We start from the raw sequence: 17,844 nt of genomic DNA on the forward strand, positions 1-17,844 counted from the left end.
AAATGTCATTGCAGTGTGGTGGGTGGACCTCAGCCTCTGGTTTGCTGATTACATACATTTATCTTCATGTGGCCCTGAGGTGAAGCAGGATGTTTCGGCAGTACGTGAGAAACCACACAACCTCACGGTGACCATCAGGTCCCTTACTTCCTTATCATCACGTACGTTTACATCAGTCATTGTACTGTCTGCGTGATTTCAAATCGGGCTTACTAACGATGAAAACCGCACACAAACGAAAAGATTCGAATTAAATTCCTCTGCTAAAAATGCAGTCGTGTTTTACTGTAAACGTCATATCAGATATATTTATTCTTATGTCATTATAAAACAAGATTATGTGCACGATTATCTCAAAAGAATAAATGTAAAAAATAAAAAAAAGTTTCTAACTAAATATTGGCCTACCATATTATTTGACCAATAAAGCCATTTATTTTTACTACTGGAAAGTATTGATCTATACATGAATTCATTGTGACATTCATCTTCATTCATATTTAATATAGGCCTATGCACTGTTTATTAGTAATTTAACGTTATTTTATTTATTTATTTTTTATGTATTCTTTGCTGTCATATATTTTTATTTAATTTTTTAAAACTAATTATTTTTATTTATTTGTTATTTATGATAATGTGCTGGCTAATCCATTTTAACTTTTATCGTAACTGCAAGGACTATGAAGATTGCCAGTATGACAGCTTGATGAAGATGTTACCACCCACAATGGTCTTGTAGGGAGGGAAACATCTTGTTTAATGTACTTTGCATAACTCGAATAGCCTGGAACAAACCACGAAAACCAACCAGACGTGGGTCTCTTTTTCTCACAGCGCGTGAGTGTCACAGTGACAGCGCGCGCACTTGTCTGTGGTCACCACAACTCCACGGAGCGGAGGAAAGATAACACTCGACTCGCCTTTGCCCTGACCAAACACGCTCAGAGTAGTGCATTTTTGCATATTACTTTGTCCGGGTGATAAAACGTGTGGAATGATTTGGTTTGGACGTTCAGAAATGACAGCATGCCTGTGGAGAAACCTACAACTAAGGTGCGCGGCGGAAACACGCTTGTACACAGCTAAAGTGAGTAACGGAAGTGTTCTTACATTGTAAACACATAGTAAATGTGTTTGTTTACTAGTAAAGTTTGTGATTTCACTGAAAGTATTGAACTTTGTTGTTCTACTTTGAATGTTACATTTTGTAAGTTTGGCAGCCCGTTAGTCCAGAGGGAGTCTGGATTGCACTTGTAATTGTTTAGTCTAAACTATGAATTCATAATTTTATATATAAAAGTTAATTAATGTCACAACTTTTCTCACTAATTTTGTGTATTTTTACAGTGTGCATAATTAGCTCACATGACGAGCAGTCACAGCAGTCTCCAATATGACGTTCATTTGATGTAATAATTCCATCTAAAAACTATTTTAAGAGCATATTGTTTTTAAGTATTTAGCTATGCATTCACTTCTATGACCTTATTTTAACTGTGAAGCTGCTGTATTTACCATATTATTAATTAATTTTTTTATTTTTATTAAATATTTTAATAATTCGACACACCTCATGGCCATAAAAGTGGATTAAAACAGGTCAAATTTAAAAACAGTGATATCCAGCTAGAGCATTTCTAATGAACACCTTACCTTATAGATAAATAAAATTCTTAAAGATTATAATTAATATTTTTAAGCTAAAGTTTTGATGTTAAACACATCTACATAAATCCACATGGTATGATTTAAAGAACAGTGATGTAATTTACCAGCTATATAAAGCATCCTTCTCTGCTGTACTCCACGTAAATGTACAGCTGTTTAACCACATGGGTGGCTAAATTATCACAGAATTCTGACACAAATATCTCCTAATGTTTCAGACATTGTTTTTCTATTGTGTTAACACTCATTTAAATGTCTATTTACTTTTTTGAGAAAAAGTTTTTGTAATCAGCAATGCGTTTCTCTACTGTATGATGTCATCCTACCAATTGAAATTACTTGTGATGTAAACGTTCATCTTAACAAGACAATAATTATGTTAGAATGACTAAGATAACTGTTAAGTATGCTTTCTGAATGACAGATTGGCATGCAGTGCACTCTTATCATAGTCCCCAAACGCTAAGCATCATTTCCCGTCACATAGAACATGCTCGCTGGACATCTGTCAAACAGTATTTCTGCATTCCCACCCTTTTTTTTTTGTGTTGTTTTATAATAAAGACGTGATACACATGACTTGTGAGGAACCTTGTATATAATTTTAAGTCCGGACATCATGCTTAATATTATGATATTTCATAAGGGTTTAACCAGTTATGGAAAGTACATTGTCTTAATGCACAGGAAGTTTTTTGTAGACTGATGAATGCAGATGCAAAAGTTGTTAAAATGCAACATGCCAGGACTGTGCTTTGGGAACAATTTGTCATTAAATCACTTGAGGGAGTCTGCAGACATACCAAAGTCACGCTGTGCTAAAAAAAGCAAACAGCAACACTAAAACACAGAGGAAGAGTGACTGTGGCATTTTTGTGCCTGATCAAACAGACTGGAGCTAAAAGATAAGAAATCTCTAAAACAATAAAAGATAATGTGGTCTACAGTGGAAGGCATGTTGCAGTTACTCAATTCATTCTAGATAAGCCTACACAAAACCACAATAAATGAGCCAAAATAGTCAGTGAATTGCCAAACTGATTTAATTACACATACAGACAGACATTTTTAGATGCTCTGTATTTTCGAAGCCAAACATATTTGAACAATTCGGACTGAGCACTTTCAAGTACTTAAGAAATAAAATAAACCTGACCGGGAGCCAGTGCAAAGATTCTAACATAGGAATAATATGACTGCTAATCCTAGACCCAGTTAAAATCCTAGCAGTTAAATTTTGTAAATATTGCAATGTATTAAGTATAGATTTAGAAGCTCCAGCTAAAAGAGAATTACAATAGTCTAACCATGAGACCACAAAGGAATTCATTTGCATTTTCGCAACTGTAAAATGTACACGCAATCTTGCAATATTTCTGAGGTGGAAAAAAGAATCAAAAGACAGATTTGCATCAGAAATAACTCCAAGGTTTCTCACTCGTCTCTGTGACAGACAACCAGCTTTAGAAATTTAATCATGGGAACCAATGAGTATAACTTCAGTTTTACCACCATTCAAGTACAAGAAATTATTGTCCATCCAAAATTTAATCTCTAAAGTAATGCAGTCAGACAAATTAGCAATGTCAAGGTGCTCATGAGGTTTTGAATGTATATAAATCTGTGTGTTGTTGGCATACAAATGGTAATGAAGGCTGAACAATCTCAATAGGTGGCCTAAACAAATGACAAATGAATGTTAAAAAGTAAAGGACCTAAAACCGACCCCTGAGGGACGCCAGTTGACACAACTAATCTCAGACCTATAACCACTCTTAGAAACAAACTGGGAGCTGTCAGTAAAATAAGACCTCAGCCACCTTAAGGCAGTCCCAAACACTCCAAACATTCTTTCAAGATGAATAAGTAGTAGACTGTGATCCACATTATCAAACACAGCTCTTAGATCAAGAAGAATAAGAATAGATGTTGCACCCGAGTCAGAAGCCATCAACAAATCATTGGTGACTTTGACTTTGAAGGCTGTCTCAGTACTGTGAAACTTACGAAAACCCGACTGAAGAGGTTCAAAAAGATTAATAACAGTGATATGGTTACTCAAATGAGAGGCAACAATACGCTCAAGTAATTTTGCCAAAAATGGGAGATTTGAAATAGGATGAAAGTTATTGAAGTCAGAGCAACATTTAATTTTTTAGGTACAGGGGTTACAGCAGCAATCTTTAATGTAGTAATGATAATATACATCATTCAAGCCAGTGTGTCGCCATTTACACTCCATTTTCAGACAGGCAGACTTCTATGTACCAGAATGTCATTACACCATGGAGCAGAATGAGCAAAAGTAACCTTGCGTGTCCTCAGAGTAGCAAAAGTGTCTTAGTTAGCAATATTATAATAATAATATATAATTTTGAAACTGTGAATTTTTCTTTTCCAATGATGTTAAATGCAAATCACATAAGACTGAAACAACAGAACTCAAAAAAAGGTGTTTGATCAATAGATTTCCACTTCTAGAATGTTAAAGTTTGAGTGGTAGCTCACTTGGACGATGTAATTCCAAATCAAAGAAGACAGCTGAGTGGTCTGACAGACCAATGTCAACAGATGATAATTGAGATGCAAATGTGCCATTTGCAAGCTCAAAGTTCAGTGTATGACCTTTGCAATGTATCAGACTTGTTACCAATAAAACAGTCCATTAATGATAGAAATTCTATTGCCATTACAGAGTCACTTTGGTCCTCATGAATACTGAAGTCCCCCACAAAAATGATTCTATGGAACTTCAGGGTCAGCATTGTCATAAAGTTAGCAAAATCAGACATTAAAGCTGCATGTGACTTAATTTTAGGTGGTTTGTAGACAGTAGCAATGATTGTAGAAGTAGAGGCATAGATACTTAAGACCAAGCACACAAATTTAGAAAACTGAGGAATGGTCACAGCACTGACATTAAACTGCCGACAGCAATAATACCACCACCTCTGCCAGATGACCTTGGGAGATATAAAGTTCCAAAACCAGGAGGAGTAATCTGATTAAACAGTCGTCCATCATCTCCTTTATGCAATGATTCAGTTAAAAACAGGAAGTCCAAGTTTTTTATCAGAGATGAGATCGGCTAAAAGCAGCACCTTATTATTCACAGAGCAGGCATTAAACAATGCAGCATGAATCGGGCTAAGCGATGAAGACGACAGTGATTTATTCTCCATGCAGGGGACAGATATTAAATTTATATGATCAGCGCCAGTGAAAGGCAAACAGTTAATCTTACGACGGCATGTAGTGAAAAAATTAAAATTTTTTGGAGAAGATGAGACAAAAAGACTGCGCCTTGAGCCCCGATGTATGTTTCGTTTAGGACACTGCAAACCAGCATCTTGACAAGATCATAAGAGATCATTAAGTAGAGCTTAGACACATTTTTAATTTTATATAATAATTATATTTCAAACAAATGTCCTTTTTAACTAGAAAGAAATTTGTCATGTTTCCCAAAATAAACTGTTTTTTAACAATAATATGAAATCACCAAATGAGCATATTAGAACGATTTCTGAAGAATCATGTGAAACTGAAAAGTCAAAAATCTGTTATTTTAAAGGTGACATTGGATGCCCATTTTCCACAAGTTGGTATGATTCTTTAGTGTCTTTATGAAATGTCTGTATCATACTTTGGCTAAGATGTCTCATTTAAAACAAAACCCTTTTTACCTTGTCAAGAACAGCTCTGTTCACAGCGATATGTCTCTTTAAATGATAATGAGCTACTGCTCACCCCACCCCTTTACCCCGTGGGGCATGTCAAACACAAGACACATGAATTACTGCCTTGGAATCTGTATATGGCTCGGAGGTGGTCTTTTTTTTTTTTTTTACTAGATAGCCATCTACATAGATACTGGCTGCAAATTGAAACAGATAACTGGATGACACTGTTTCAGACTCAGACAACCCATAACAAACTGCTGTTTTCTTTTCAGCTTTTCTAAGCAGACATGCTAGAAACCCAACTAAATGCAAAATTATTTTTTTTAAATTTTCATTTAAATTGTAATAATATTTAACTGTATTTTTAATTAAATGAATTCTGCCTTGGTGGGCATAAGAGATTTATGGACCACAAACTTTTGAAAAGAATGTGTATGTTATAATATAAAACAAATAACTGATATAAATGACCATTTAATCATTTAATTATGAAAAAACTGATCCATTCCATGTAGAAAGTCTTGTGATCCAAAGAGGTTGACCTTGAATTTTGTGATATGATTATTTTTTACAGGTTAAGAAGTCTCAGTGAAGGTCTACCGGAGCTGCTTCATTCAATCTGGCAGCTGTTTACTTTAAGGCTTTCAATGAAAGTCTGAAGTAAGCTGGACCTAAGGGACATGCTGGTGAATGGGTAAATCAAGATTTACAGAGGGGTGTCTCCATTGACCCTACAGTCACCTCCTCAAAGTGACCCCCAAAGAATCTCAAAAGCTGATACCAGGTTATTTCTATCCCCTCTTTCCATTCAAAAATATATCATACATTCAGGAGGAATGGTCAGATTGGCTCATCCTCACACCTATTGCAGGAGCCATTGAGTGGCGGAGTGAAGTCCCACTGAGCAATTATCGGGAGCACAACTATGTGTGTCCCTGAGGATGTCCTTTCACACCGGTTGATGGCACCATGTCTTCACTCGTCTACATTGTTCTTGAGCTCCTGATTGCAGTTTTGGCCGTGGCGGGGAACGTTCTGGTGTGCTGGGCCGTCTGCCTTAATAGTAACCTCCAGAGCATCACCAACTTCTTTGTGGTGTCACTGGCTGTGGCGGACATTGCTGTAGGACTCCTGGCCATTCCGTTCGCGGTCACCATCAGCACGGGCTTCTGCAGCCATTTTCATGGGTGCCTCTTCATTGCCTGTTTCGTGCTGGTCCTCACACAGAGCTCCATCTTCAGTTTGTTGGCCATCGCCGTGGATCGCTACATCGCCATCAAGATCCCATTGAGGTGAGTGAATGATTGTGTTGTGAGTTTCAGGTAATAGCTGAAGGCTTTTGGTAAGAAGAGGATTACTGATCATATTGGTTGATTGAAAGATTACTTAAACTTACAAATACCCTATAGCAGGAACATAAAACCCATAGAGTTTCTATTACTAGTACATTCACAACTGGTTATTATTAAAGGTAAAAATTTATAAAAAATTTTATCGAAGATCACATAGAATTACAGTGCATCTATTTGTCCAAATAATGTCCAAACAATTACTTTCTGAATGCTATTTTTATACTATCTGGTGCTGCAGAAATTACACTAAACCCAAAAGTTAATATATAGTTCCCTAAAAAAAATTTAAAAGACTGTCATCATTTACTCAGGCTCATGTTATTGCGACACAAAATATATTGAAGAATGTGAAAAAAATAAATAAAATAATGCAATTTGTCCATAAAATTTAAGTTAGCAGAGTACAGAGTTGTTGTTTTGTTTATCCCACTGACTTTCATTGTATGGACAAAATAGTTATTCAAACTTTCTTCTTCAGATGAAAGACCATACAGGTTTGGAACAACTGGAGACCCACTGTCTATGTGCGTGTGTTTGTGTCGGTGTTTACATGTGTATTTAATCAAATGTTACGTGTTTGCTGATATATTATCATTCTCTAATCTGTATTAGGCCTATCTGTATTTTGCAAATGTTTTGATATGAAGTTAAAGGCTCCTAGACTTCGTGACTCTCTCTGCCTTTATCTTGATAATTTCCCTTTTAATGTCTGTCTTGTTACAAAACTTTCAAATCGATCAAGATATGACTTGGTTCCCTTTTTTAGTGTAAGCCTGGGGGATTTTCAGTCGTTATAACGTCAGTTGTAAATCATAGGGCTGATCCCTTAAAAATAATATCACACCTCTGCACAGTAAACCACATGATTTGTGGTTTCATTCATTGTCTGTAGCACAAGCTGTGTGGAATTGTAATACTTATGTTGAGTTTTTTTTTCAAAACAAGTCTTTAACATACATAACAAAAAAGTGATACTTGAAAGTGACGTGTGTAGCCAAGTACGGTTTCCCATACTTGGAATTTGTGCCCTGCATTTAACCCATTCAAACGCACACACATGAACACACACACATGGAGCCTTGGGCAGCCATTTTTGCTGTGGGACCCAGGGAGTTGATGGGGGTTCGGTGACTTGCTCAAGGGTCTTACATCAGTCGTGGTATTGAAGGTTGGAAGAAAGTGCTGAACATTCACTCCTGCTGGTACTGAGTCTCAAAACTGCAAACTTTTACAAGTAACAAGTTTGACTCTCTAACCATTAGGTCACAACTGCCGTGGTATTTATTGCTTAATGTATCTCAGTCCAGTGATATTTATCAAAACAGGGCTTCTTTAAACATAATTTTCTTGTGGAGTCTTTATCATGGGGCATTTTGCACTCGAGTTGAACATTGTAATGGTTATTCTTAAATGCTCTGGCACAGCCGCTCTCAGCAGCACTTTTCAGTAGCTGAAAGGTGTGGGACTTTACCACTTGGCTGCATGGAGGGTGTGATGCACATTTCTGCTCATGGTGTAGATTGAGCCACCCGAAGCATTGTAAGAGAACAGCAGTGACAGCAAAATCCCTGGCAGGTGTTGATTACATAAGGTCTGCCGGCTTCCAGTCTCTGTGGGTGTGTGAATGAGGTACCAGTAGTACTGGAGCCCTGTAAGTCCTCTGGGTTTAATGAAGCAGCCACTGTTGTTCTCGATGGGTCTGATTTAAGCCCAAGGATTTTTGGAACAATCGATGTTTGACCACCATTTCCAACTGTTGCCCTTGGCAAAGAAAACATGTAGCAGGGCTGTCTGCATGATGGGATGTCTGAAATGCATAACGGCGGTGGATTTTGCACAGCTGTATTCCAAACTGCTTGTAAACTGATGCTTATACAGTTGCTAATATGCAATAATTTATTATAGCACTTAAAGTTTAAGTTCTAGGTTTCTCAATCAGAGGTCTGTGGGGGTCTCAATATAGTAATGTTCTTAATGAAACTTCTTGAGGTGAACCATTTATTATTTTTTATATTTAGGGTTTGTGAGATTTTTTTGGCAATACCTATTCACTAGAAGCTACTGAGTAAAATGTTCAATACAACCATTGTAGTCTGGCTCCTGAACAAATAACTATTTTTAGTAATCCATACAAAACACAACCAGTATATTCCAACCTGCAAACAAATGACTATAAAACATATAGCACAACCACTGCGGTCTGATTATTGAATTAATGACTCTTAAATGCTGGTTTCTTTCAGAAAATCACAAACATACTGCATGACCAGTGTAGTCCGGATCCCAAAGGAATGACTCTTATGAGCTGCCTCTTTTTACAGAATAAAAAACATACAGCACAACCAATGTCGTCCGACTCCCGAATGAATAACTTTTATGAGCTGGTTCATTTTAGGGAATCAAAAACATACAGAACAACCAGTGTTGTCCGACTCTGACGAGTTGGTTATTTAAAGTGAATTAAAAATGTGTTAACAAATTTTTGTTTATTTAGCTTTGTTCTATAATAGTTAAGGTGGAATAATTGGATTGCATTTATGCCACCTCTAAAAAGACTGAAAAGTTTTTCAACTTTTGATCTTCAAAAATCCTGATTTAATTGAACAACTCAGTTCTTCTCATGGTTTCTAATAATATCACTGACAAGGCTAAGGTTAAGTCATACAAAAACAAGGCCTGTAAGTATTATTTTAAGAATAGGCACAATACAGGTGAAATTTATGCTTCTTATTAGCACATATCCTGGTATTTTGCACTTGGGCAGGAATTACCACAGCATAAACACCTAAACAATGGACATTTCCCAGGAGCGAACTCAGTGCATGCATGTGTGGATTTGAGAAAAAAATGGTGCAGCCTTTTCCAGCCCTAACAGTATTCACGCTCAGAACAGTAAGTCCCACTTCAGGATGGACTTCAGGAAATATCAACATATTGTTTAAGGCAGATAGAGTTTTAATATATGACCAAACTTTGCATGCTTATCACTATAGTGATCCATAGCATACTTGCTTCCTTAATTGCTGTCTCATGTCTGTTTTGTTTTGTCTTGCTTAGGTACAACAGCCTCGTCACAGGCCAAAGAGCCAAAGGCATCATTGCGGTATGCTGGATTCTTTCAGTGGTCATCGGCTTGACCCCCATGCTAGGCTGGAACAGACGGGTCGTCATTGGAACCAACAGTACTTGTCCTCAAGGTATGACAGAGTGCCTGTTCGAGAAGGTGGTCACTATGGATTACATGGTTTACTTCAACTTTTTCGGTTGCGTCTTGATTCCGCTTTTTGCCATGCTGGCCATCTATGCATGGATCTTCATGGCTGCCCGTCGCCAGCTCAGACAGATGGAGCAGAAACTTGTACACTTGCAAGGCTACGCCCACAGGGAGGGATCATCTTCCCGGTCCATGCTGCAAAGAGAAGTCCACGCAGCCAAATCACTAGCAATCATCGTGGGCCTCTTTGCTGTTTGTTGGCTCCCTTTGCACATCATTAACTGCTTCACACTATTCTGCCCACTGTGTGATCGACCTCAGGCCTGGGTCATGTACCTGGCCATAATCCTTTCACATGCTAATTCAGCAGTGAACCCGTTTATATACGCCTACCGAATACGTGACTTCAGACACACCTTCCGAAGGATCATCCGACAGCACTTCCTGTGGCATGAAAACAGACTGTCAATAGGTAACAGAAACAGAGGCATGGGTGCTTCTTCTGCTCCGATTAGTGTGATCGAGACTTCTTGTACAGTGTCCAATGGCTATGTATTGGATGCCAATCCCATTCCTGGCATGGTTTCCTGTGACAAATTTACAAAGCAAATGCCATCAAAAACCAGGCCTCAAACTGAATTCCAAGACTTGGGATACAGTTTAAATGGAACTTTGGAAAATTCCTTTCCCGCCAGTTCAACACAGGTTTTCTCATTACATACCAGGGAGGAAGTTCCCTCCATCAGGGACCATGTAGAAATCATGACTGTAAAAGACTGCAGTGCTATTACTAATGTACATGTCAGATGTCTGTTACCCATAAGGACAAGCAACTCATCCGATCTTGCAGAAGTGTCATGACACACACTTCCATTATGCTACAGGAGTTATTCCTCTTAAAATACCCGAATGACGCTCGTTTCATTCTTCATGAAGTAATCCCTGGTCTGAATTGTTGTGCTAGTGAGGGTGACTTCACTTACAGTACTATCAAGGGTTAGGAAAGATAAAACTATGTGAGGATCACATAACTCGTGTGGGAACCCGCACCATACAAATTCCAGGAATTCCTACTTGTCTTTGCAGTCAAACACTCCTGATGGTGTTTCCAGATTTTCAGACTTCATGAAGAACTTGTTCGCTGACATTGTGTTTTCAAAACTTATATGTTTTCAAGGAGCTTTATTAAAAGAGCATTGTTTCCTGGTCAAAGATTTGTACTACAAGATTTTTTTATAAAAAAAACTTTTGATTTCAAATGCATAAAAAAACTCCATTTTTATTAGTATGACAATAAAATGATAATAATAATAATATTTATTATGAATATTATTATTATTAATAATAAATATAAAATAAAAAAATATTGCTAATAATATTTCACTGTAAAATAAAAAATAATATATCGAATAATAGTAAATGCATGTTATAAGTGACCAAAACTGGAGTTTGCTGCATTTACTGTGAACCAAGTTGCTGAAAACACTGGGCTATATGAGCTGCTTGCCTGTAAAAGAACACAGCGCCATTATTCACAATGAAACATGTAGCATATATATATTTATATCAATATATGTATTTAAATCGCAGCCTTTGCAATTTGATAATCACACTAATTTAGTTTTTCATCGTGCAGCCCTTTTAAAACATGACCAAACTGAATACTGTACTGATTGTAAGCATGTGTTAATATTTCAAGAAATGTACTAAATAAAACAAAGCTATACCTAATTTTGCACAAATACAATTTATGAATAGTCATGTATAAAATCTAATGTTTGATAAGAATCACATGCGGACATTAATTATCCATTAAATCAGTATCATTAATCCATAAACAGCTGGTTTAAGCCATAAACTGTCTGTGGCCTTCTTGGTGCTCAATAAAGTGGACTTTGATTCTGATTTTTAATGATCAAATTTTCCAGAAGAATACAAGTTTAAACAAAAATGAATCACAAATGGTATGTCAAATGAGCAATCGTGTGTTATAGATTTATTTAGTCTAACACACCCACATAATGATTATAGGGATCATAAAATTCTTGGAGGATGTAGGACAGTGCTGTTTAATCCCCACCTCTGACACGCACGCATATGAGCACAACCATGGACCCATACACAGACCAGCTATGATTGTATTTACAGAGACACTGCTGACGCCAGCAGCCAGCCTAATGCAAAGGAAATCAAATGAAGGAGCATTTGATGATCCCTTAAACTGCACCATTACACTTCCTTTTTCCTTATTTAAAAGCTCTAGAGTGGGGAAAAAACCTGCACTATATACATAATACATGTATTTGACACATGGTAGTCGCCATTTCTGTATGTGTAACTGTCCATCTACAGAAAGCTAGTGTCTACAGTGACCATTCATAAAAATGGAACAAGTGAGCTAGACTTTACAGAATTGTTTATTTTTTTATGTCCTTGATCAATGTTGCATCTATATTTGGCCTACGCTGAAGGATCAGATAGATGGATGTTTTATCATTATTGTTATGACAGCTATACCCTTATTATAATAATTGCAACAATGAAAAGGAAAAGGAAAGAAACAGAAACTCTTTCTTTTTTTGAAGGTGCAATGTGTCCTTCATATGGTCATATCAGTTCAAATCTGCTGGTTTGTTGATTCTAGCTGAGAAATGTCAGTATGCTCAGCAGTGACATACATTGTTTGATTTTGTGTTGAGAGCACCATTTTTAATGAGACAGATGTTCTTCACAATAATACATCTCCAGACTTACGCAGTCATTTATCTTCTTCCATCATGAATGCTTGTAGCATAAATCGGTTCGGAGAGGAGCTAACAGCCTGTCAGCGTGTCACATAGATCAGCAGCAGCTGGCAGGTTCATTCTGCTGCTAAAATGTGGTTTGAAGACATTGCTGAGAGTTACTGTGTAATCACCAGGCATGTCACCACCCATTCCACTATGTCACTGTTTGTGGATTCGATGCAGGTGAAGTTCTTCAGAGCGTCAGGTTCAATACGATGAGGGGAATTTTAGGTCCCAGAAAGAGACTGTTGGTTTTGTTTACATTTGCATTTAATCAATAAGCAGATACTTTTATCCAAAGCAACTTACAAATGAGGACAATGGAAGCAATCAAAATCAACAAAAGAGCAATGATTATGCAAGTGCTGTAACAAGTCTCAGTTACGCTAATGCAGTAAACGTTGCAAGGTTTTTTGAATCCTATAATAAATCAAAAGATAGAACAGGAAAAGAATAGAGCAAACTAGCGTTTAGAGGCTTTTTTTTGTTGCTTTTGTTAATTTTATAATAAATAAAAAAGAAAACAGAATTCAAAAAGAAGCTATCGTGTTAGTTTCAAGACTTTAAAAGAAGTTTCAAGAGTTGGGCAGGTCATTCCACCTGGAAGGAACATTTAATTTAAAAGTAAATTTATTTGATAAACAATTCCATTTTCCTGTTAAATTCTGACATGTTTTTAAGGAAAATAATTTCATTTCCAGATAATATATTGTAACATATCTGATACAGAATAACAGAGCTGGTATAGTATATTTGGCATGGGGAGGATGTGTAAAGGAATTTGCTGTTACAATTTTGTGTTATATATATATATATATATATATATATATATATATATATATATATATATATATATATATATATATATATATATATACAGTATTGTTCAAAATAATAGCAGTACAATGTGACTAACCAGAATAATCAAGGTTTTTCGTATATTTTTTTATTGCTACGTGGCAAACAAGTTACCAGTAGGTTCAGTAGATTGTCAGAAAACAAACAAGACCCAGCATTCATGATATGCACGCTCTTAAGGCTGTGCAATTGGGCAATTAGTTGAATTAGTTGAAAGGGGTGTGTTCAAAAAAATAGCAGTGTGGCATTCAATCACTGAGGTCATCAATTTTGTGAAGAAACAGGTGTGAATCAGGTGGCCCCTATTTAAGGATGAAGCCAACACTTGTTGAACATGCATTTGAAAGCTGAGGAAAATGGGTCGTTCAAGACATTATTCAGAAGAACAGCGTACTTTGATTAAAAAGTTGATTAGAGAGGGAAAACCTATAAAGAGGTGCAAAAAATGATAGGCTGTTCAGCTAAAATGATCTCCAATGCTTTAAAATGGAGAGCAAAACCAGAGAGACGTGGAAGAAAACGGAAGACAACCATCAAAATGGATAGAAGAATAACCAGAATGGCAAAGGCTCAGCCAATGATCACCTCCAGGATGATCAAAGACAGTCTGGAGTTACCTGTAAGTACTGTGACAGTTAGAAGACGTCTGTGTGAAGCTAATCTATTTTCAAGAATCCCCCGCAAAGTCCCTCTGTTAAAAAAAGGCATGTGCAGAAGAGGTTACAATTTGCCAAAGAACACATCAACTGGCCTAAAGAGAAATGGAGGAACATTTTGTGGACTGATGAGAGTAAAATTGTTCTTTTTGGGTCCAAGGGCCACAGGCAGTTTGTGAGACGACCCCCAAACTCTGAATTCAAGCCACAGTACACAGTGAAGACAGTGAAGCATGGAGGTGCAAGCATCATGATATGGGCATGTTTCTCCTACTATGGTGTTGGGCCTATTTATCGCATACCAGGGATCATGGATCAGTTTGCATATGTTAAAATACTTGAAGAGGTCATGTTGCCCTATGCTGAAGAGGACATGCCCTTGAAATGGTTGTTTCAACAAGACAATGACCCAAAACACACTAGTAAACGGGCAAAGTCTTGGTTCCAAACCAACAAAATTAATGTTATGGAGTGGCCAGCCCAATCTCCAGACCTTAATCCAATTGAGAACTTGTGGGGTGATATCAAAAATGCTGTTTCTGAAGCAAAACCAAGAAATGTGAATGAATTGTGGAATGTTGTTAAAGAATCATGGAGTGGAATAACAGCTGAGAGGTGCCACAAGTTGGTTGACTCCATGCCACACAGATGTCAAGCAGTTTTAAAAAACTGTGGTCATACAACTAAATATTAGTTTAGTGATTCACAGGATTGCTAAATCCCAGAAAAAAAAAAATGTTTGTACAAAATAGTTTTGAGTTTGTACAGTCAAAGGTAGACACTGCTATTTTTTTGAACACACCCCTTTCAACTAATTCAACTAATTGCCCAATTGCACAGCCTTAAGAGCGTGCATATCATGAATGCTGGGTCTCATTTGTTTTCTGACAATCTACTGAACCTACTGGTAACTTGTTTGCCACGTAGCAATAAAAAATATGCTAAAAACCTTGATTATTCTGGTTAGTCACATTGTACTGCTATTATTTTGAACAATACTGTATATATATATATATATATATATATATATATATATATATATATATATATATATATATATATATATTTATTTATTTAATGTTCTGTGCTTTGGCCACTATTTCAGTCCATTATTAGTTTTTACCACTTCCCTTAATTTCAGGAAAACGGGAACATTCATTTTAATAAACAGAATTGGCAAACATAATGCTTCCTGTCTTGGCTCGTCAATTTAGCCCATTTTGAGCATAACATGGTCTCTCGTTCTGCAGTGATTTACAGACATGGGATCAGTCTATCAAGCACCAAGATGACAGAACAAATTTAGACCAGATCTTACTGCCTTGCACAATATCTTAGACTAGAGCAATGAATCTTGATGATGCCAAAACCAGACAAATGACTTCTCCAAACTTTTCCCCCCATTGTTTAACAATTTATTATTTTATATGTGGCATATACTGTATTATATAAAAAAATAATCTTTTCAGAATCGTTCATCATGAAATCTGTCAAATATGTATTTCATGCAAAAAATATTAAAATATGAAATAAAATATATATTTTTTATTATAAGCATGCAGAAATAAATGCAAAACCCTTATTGTAACATTAACAAAGACGTATAATTAAAAAAAACAACTGTTTATTAATAATTATTGCTAATTGTGACATTTGATTAAAGTTTATGATGAATGGAAATGTTTTAGATAATATCCACAATTCAATACTGCCCTCTTGTGTAATTCTGAGGTATCTGCCTCTTGTTTAGATTGACCTGAAATTTTACATAGTAATAAGACTTCGACTCCCGTAATGCAACAGAGTTTCAGGAAAGGGCGGGGCTTCTGCTTTCAGCTGCATTGTGGGAGCGGGAAAACGCCGCTAACAGGCACGTTGTTCAACTGTGAGATTTTCTACGCAGCCGCCGAAACAAGGTACTTTTTATACGTCAAGATATGCTTTATGACGCAGACCTATTATTTGTAGTCTGTTGTTTTGTATTTCACTAAAGTATACGGTCCTGTTGTTGGATCTGTTCGATGCTTTAGCGGAGCAACGTCCATTTGAGACATTCATTGTTTGCTTGTTTATTTATTCGAGTCGTTCTAGACAGGTCTAAATATTCATTGGGAATGTGTTAGTTTAGTTATTTAAGTCAGGATAAGCTGACTTTATTAAATACCAAAACTGAATGGTTTTCATTAAGTTCCATTTTTTGAGCGTGGAAATGCAATATTCACTGAACATGATTCCTGAACGAATGATTCATGTGAGCCGGTTCTTTTAAGTGAGTCAAAAGTATAACCTTATGAGCGTAACCAGTGTAGTCCGATTCCCGAGTGAATCGTTCTAATGAGTCGGATCTCTTTTAGTGACTCAAACACTTAACCGGTTAAGTCTAATGATACGACTGAATGATTCTCTCTGCTCTTATTACTTTGATTGTGATTCAAAACTAATTCTAATTTTTATTTCGTCTTCAGAGTAAAACATGTCTATTGGTGTTCCCATCAAAGTCCTGCATGAAGCAGAGGGTCACATCGTGACCTGTGAGACAAACACAGGCGAGGTGTACAGAGGCAAGCTGATCGAAGCAGAGGATAACATGAACTGCCAGGTACTGCAGAATCACAACTCATTCTCGATGAGTTGTAACTACGTTACCCAGACATTTACTTTAATCCTGGATTCATTCAATTGCACTGCAGTGAGTCCTGAATAATGAAACCAACTGCCCTTTTTTGTGTGAACTAGATGTCCAACATTACAGTGACCTATAGAGACGGCAGAGTGTCACAGCTGGAGCAGGTGTACATTCGTGGCAGCAAAATACGCTTCCTCATTCTGCCAGACATGTTGAAAAACGCCCCTATGTTGAAGAGCATGAAAAACAAAAACCAAGGTGCAGGAGCTGGAAGAGGCAAAGCTGCTATTCTCAAAGCTCAAGGTTGGTCAATCAACATCCATTTATGGTATCTTTGACTTTACAGCATTACTATAATATTTATAATTTTACTGTAATTATAGTATTACATTAGTTACTGCAGATATACTGTTTTTTTTTTTTTTTTTTTTTTTGTAGTTGCAATGTCAAATGCTTTTTAGCCATACAAATTATCTGTATAGTTCCAAATGGTTTTGTTTGAGCATCTAGTACATTTTAGTGCCAATAACAAATAAAGCAGTTTGCCTCTAAATATTAATCAAATATAAATATTAAATTGAATATAAATAATACAATTAATTTTTATATCCTCCAAAAAAGTACTGAGCCCAGTTCATCATTTTGTTAACATGTTGATGCTTTTCATGGGAAAAGCTGATGAAACCACTAACTGTTTGTCTTTCCTTTGCAGTCGCAGCGAGGGGCAGAGGTCGAGGAGGACCAGGAGGAAGGGGAAATATTTTCCAGAAAAGACGATAATATGAATCCTGTTTTAATCACGGTGTCATTTTGTACAGTTTTTTTTTTTTATGAGAAATTGTGCTTTTTTATTATTTGGTAAATTTGGTGGTCTTGTAGTTTTGTTGATTTTGCTATTTTTTCCCCCACTTTTCTCATGTAATAAAGCTTACTTAAATAAGAATTCTGTTTTACAGTGCTGCTAAACCAGTCTTTCCTTAATTGTATCTCATTCCATT

The 17,844-nt window shown here is 36.5% G+C and overlaps 2 protein-coding genes across 4 annotated transcripts; both read left to right on the forward strand.

The window, feature by feature from the left end:
- The first annotated feature begins 759 nt into the window (after nt 1-759).
- LOC127941404 (adenosine receptor A2b-like) lies at nt 760-13,485 on the forward strand. 2 transcript variants are annotated; one of them, XM_052536403.1, is made up of 4 exons: nt 760-1,090; nt 5,929-6,138; nt 6,226-6,646; nt 9,764-13,485. In XM_052536403.1, exons 3-4 carry the CDS (start codon nt 6,324-6,326, stop codon nt 10,779-10,781), a joined length of 1,341 nt encoding a protein of 446 aa, XP_052392363.1. In that variant the 5' UTR covers nt 760-1,090; nt 5,929-6,138; nt 6,226-6,323; the 3' UTR covers nt 10,782-13,485. The 2 variants fall into 2 exon arrangements, with proteins under 2 accessions (XP_052392363.1, XP_052392362.1); XM_052536402.1 differs by having other exon boundaries at nt 5,929-6,646.
- Nucleotides 13,486-15,981: 2,496 nt separating this feature from the next.
- On the forward strand, nt 15,982-17,789 carry LOC127941958 (small nuclear ribonucleoprotein Sm D3). 2 transcript variants are annotated; one of them, XM_052537444.1, is made up of 4 exons: nt 15,982-16,136; nt 16,686-16,819; nt 16,957-17,149; nt 17,559-17,789. In XM_052537444.1, exons 2-4 carry the CDS (start codon nt 16,694-16,696, stop codon nt 17,624-17,626), a joined length of 387 nt encoding a protein of 128 aa, XP_052393404.1. In that variant the 5' UTR covers nt 15,982-16,136; nt 16,686-16,693; the 3' UTR covers nt 17,627-17,789. The 2 variants fall into 2 exon arrangements, with proteins under 2 accessions (XP_052393404.1, XP_052393405.1); XM_052537445.1 differs by lacking the exon at nt 15,982-16,136 and adding an exon at nt 16,343-16,489.
- The last annotated feature ends 55 nt before the right edge of the window (nt 17,790-17,844 follow it).

This window comes from Carassius gibelio, chromosome A21 (genome assembly GCF_023724105.1).
Source record: "Carassius gibelio isolate Cgi1373 ecotype wild population from Czech Republic chromosome A21, carGib1.2-hapl.c, whole genome shotgun sequence".
Taxonomy (NCBI): Eukaryota; Metazoa; Chordata; class Actinopteri; order Cypriniformes; family Cyprinidae; genus Carassius; species Carassius gibelio.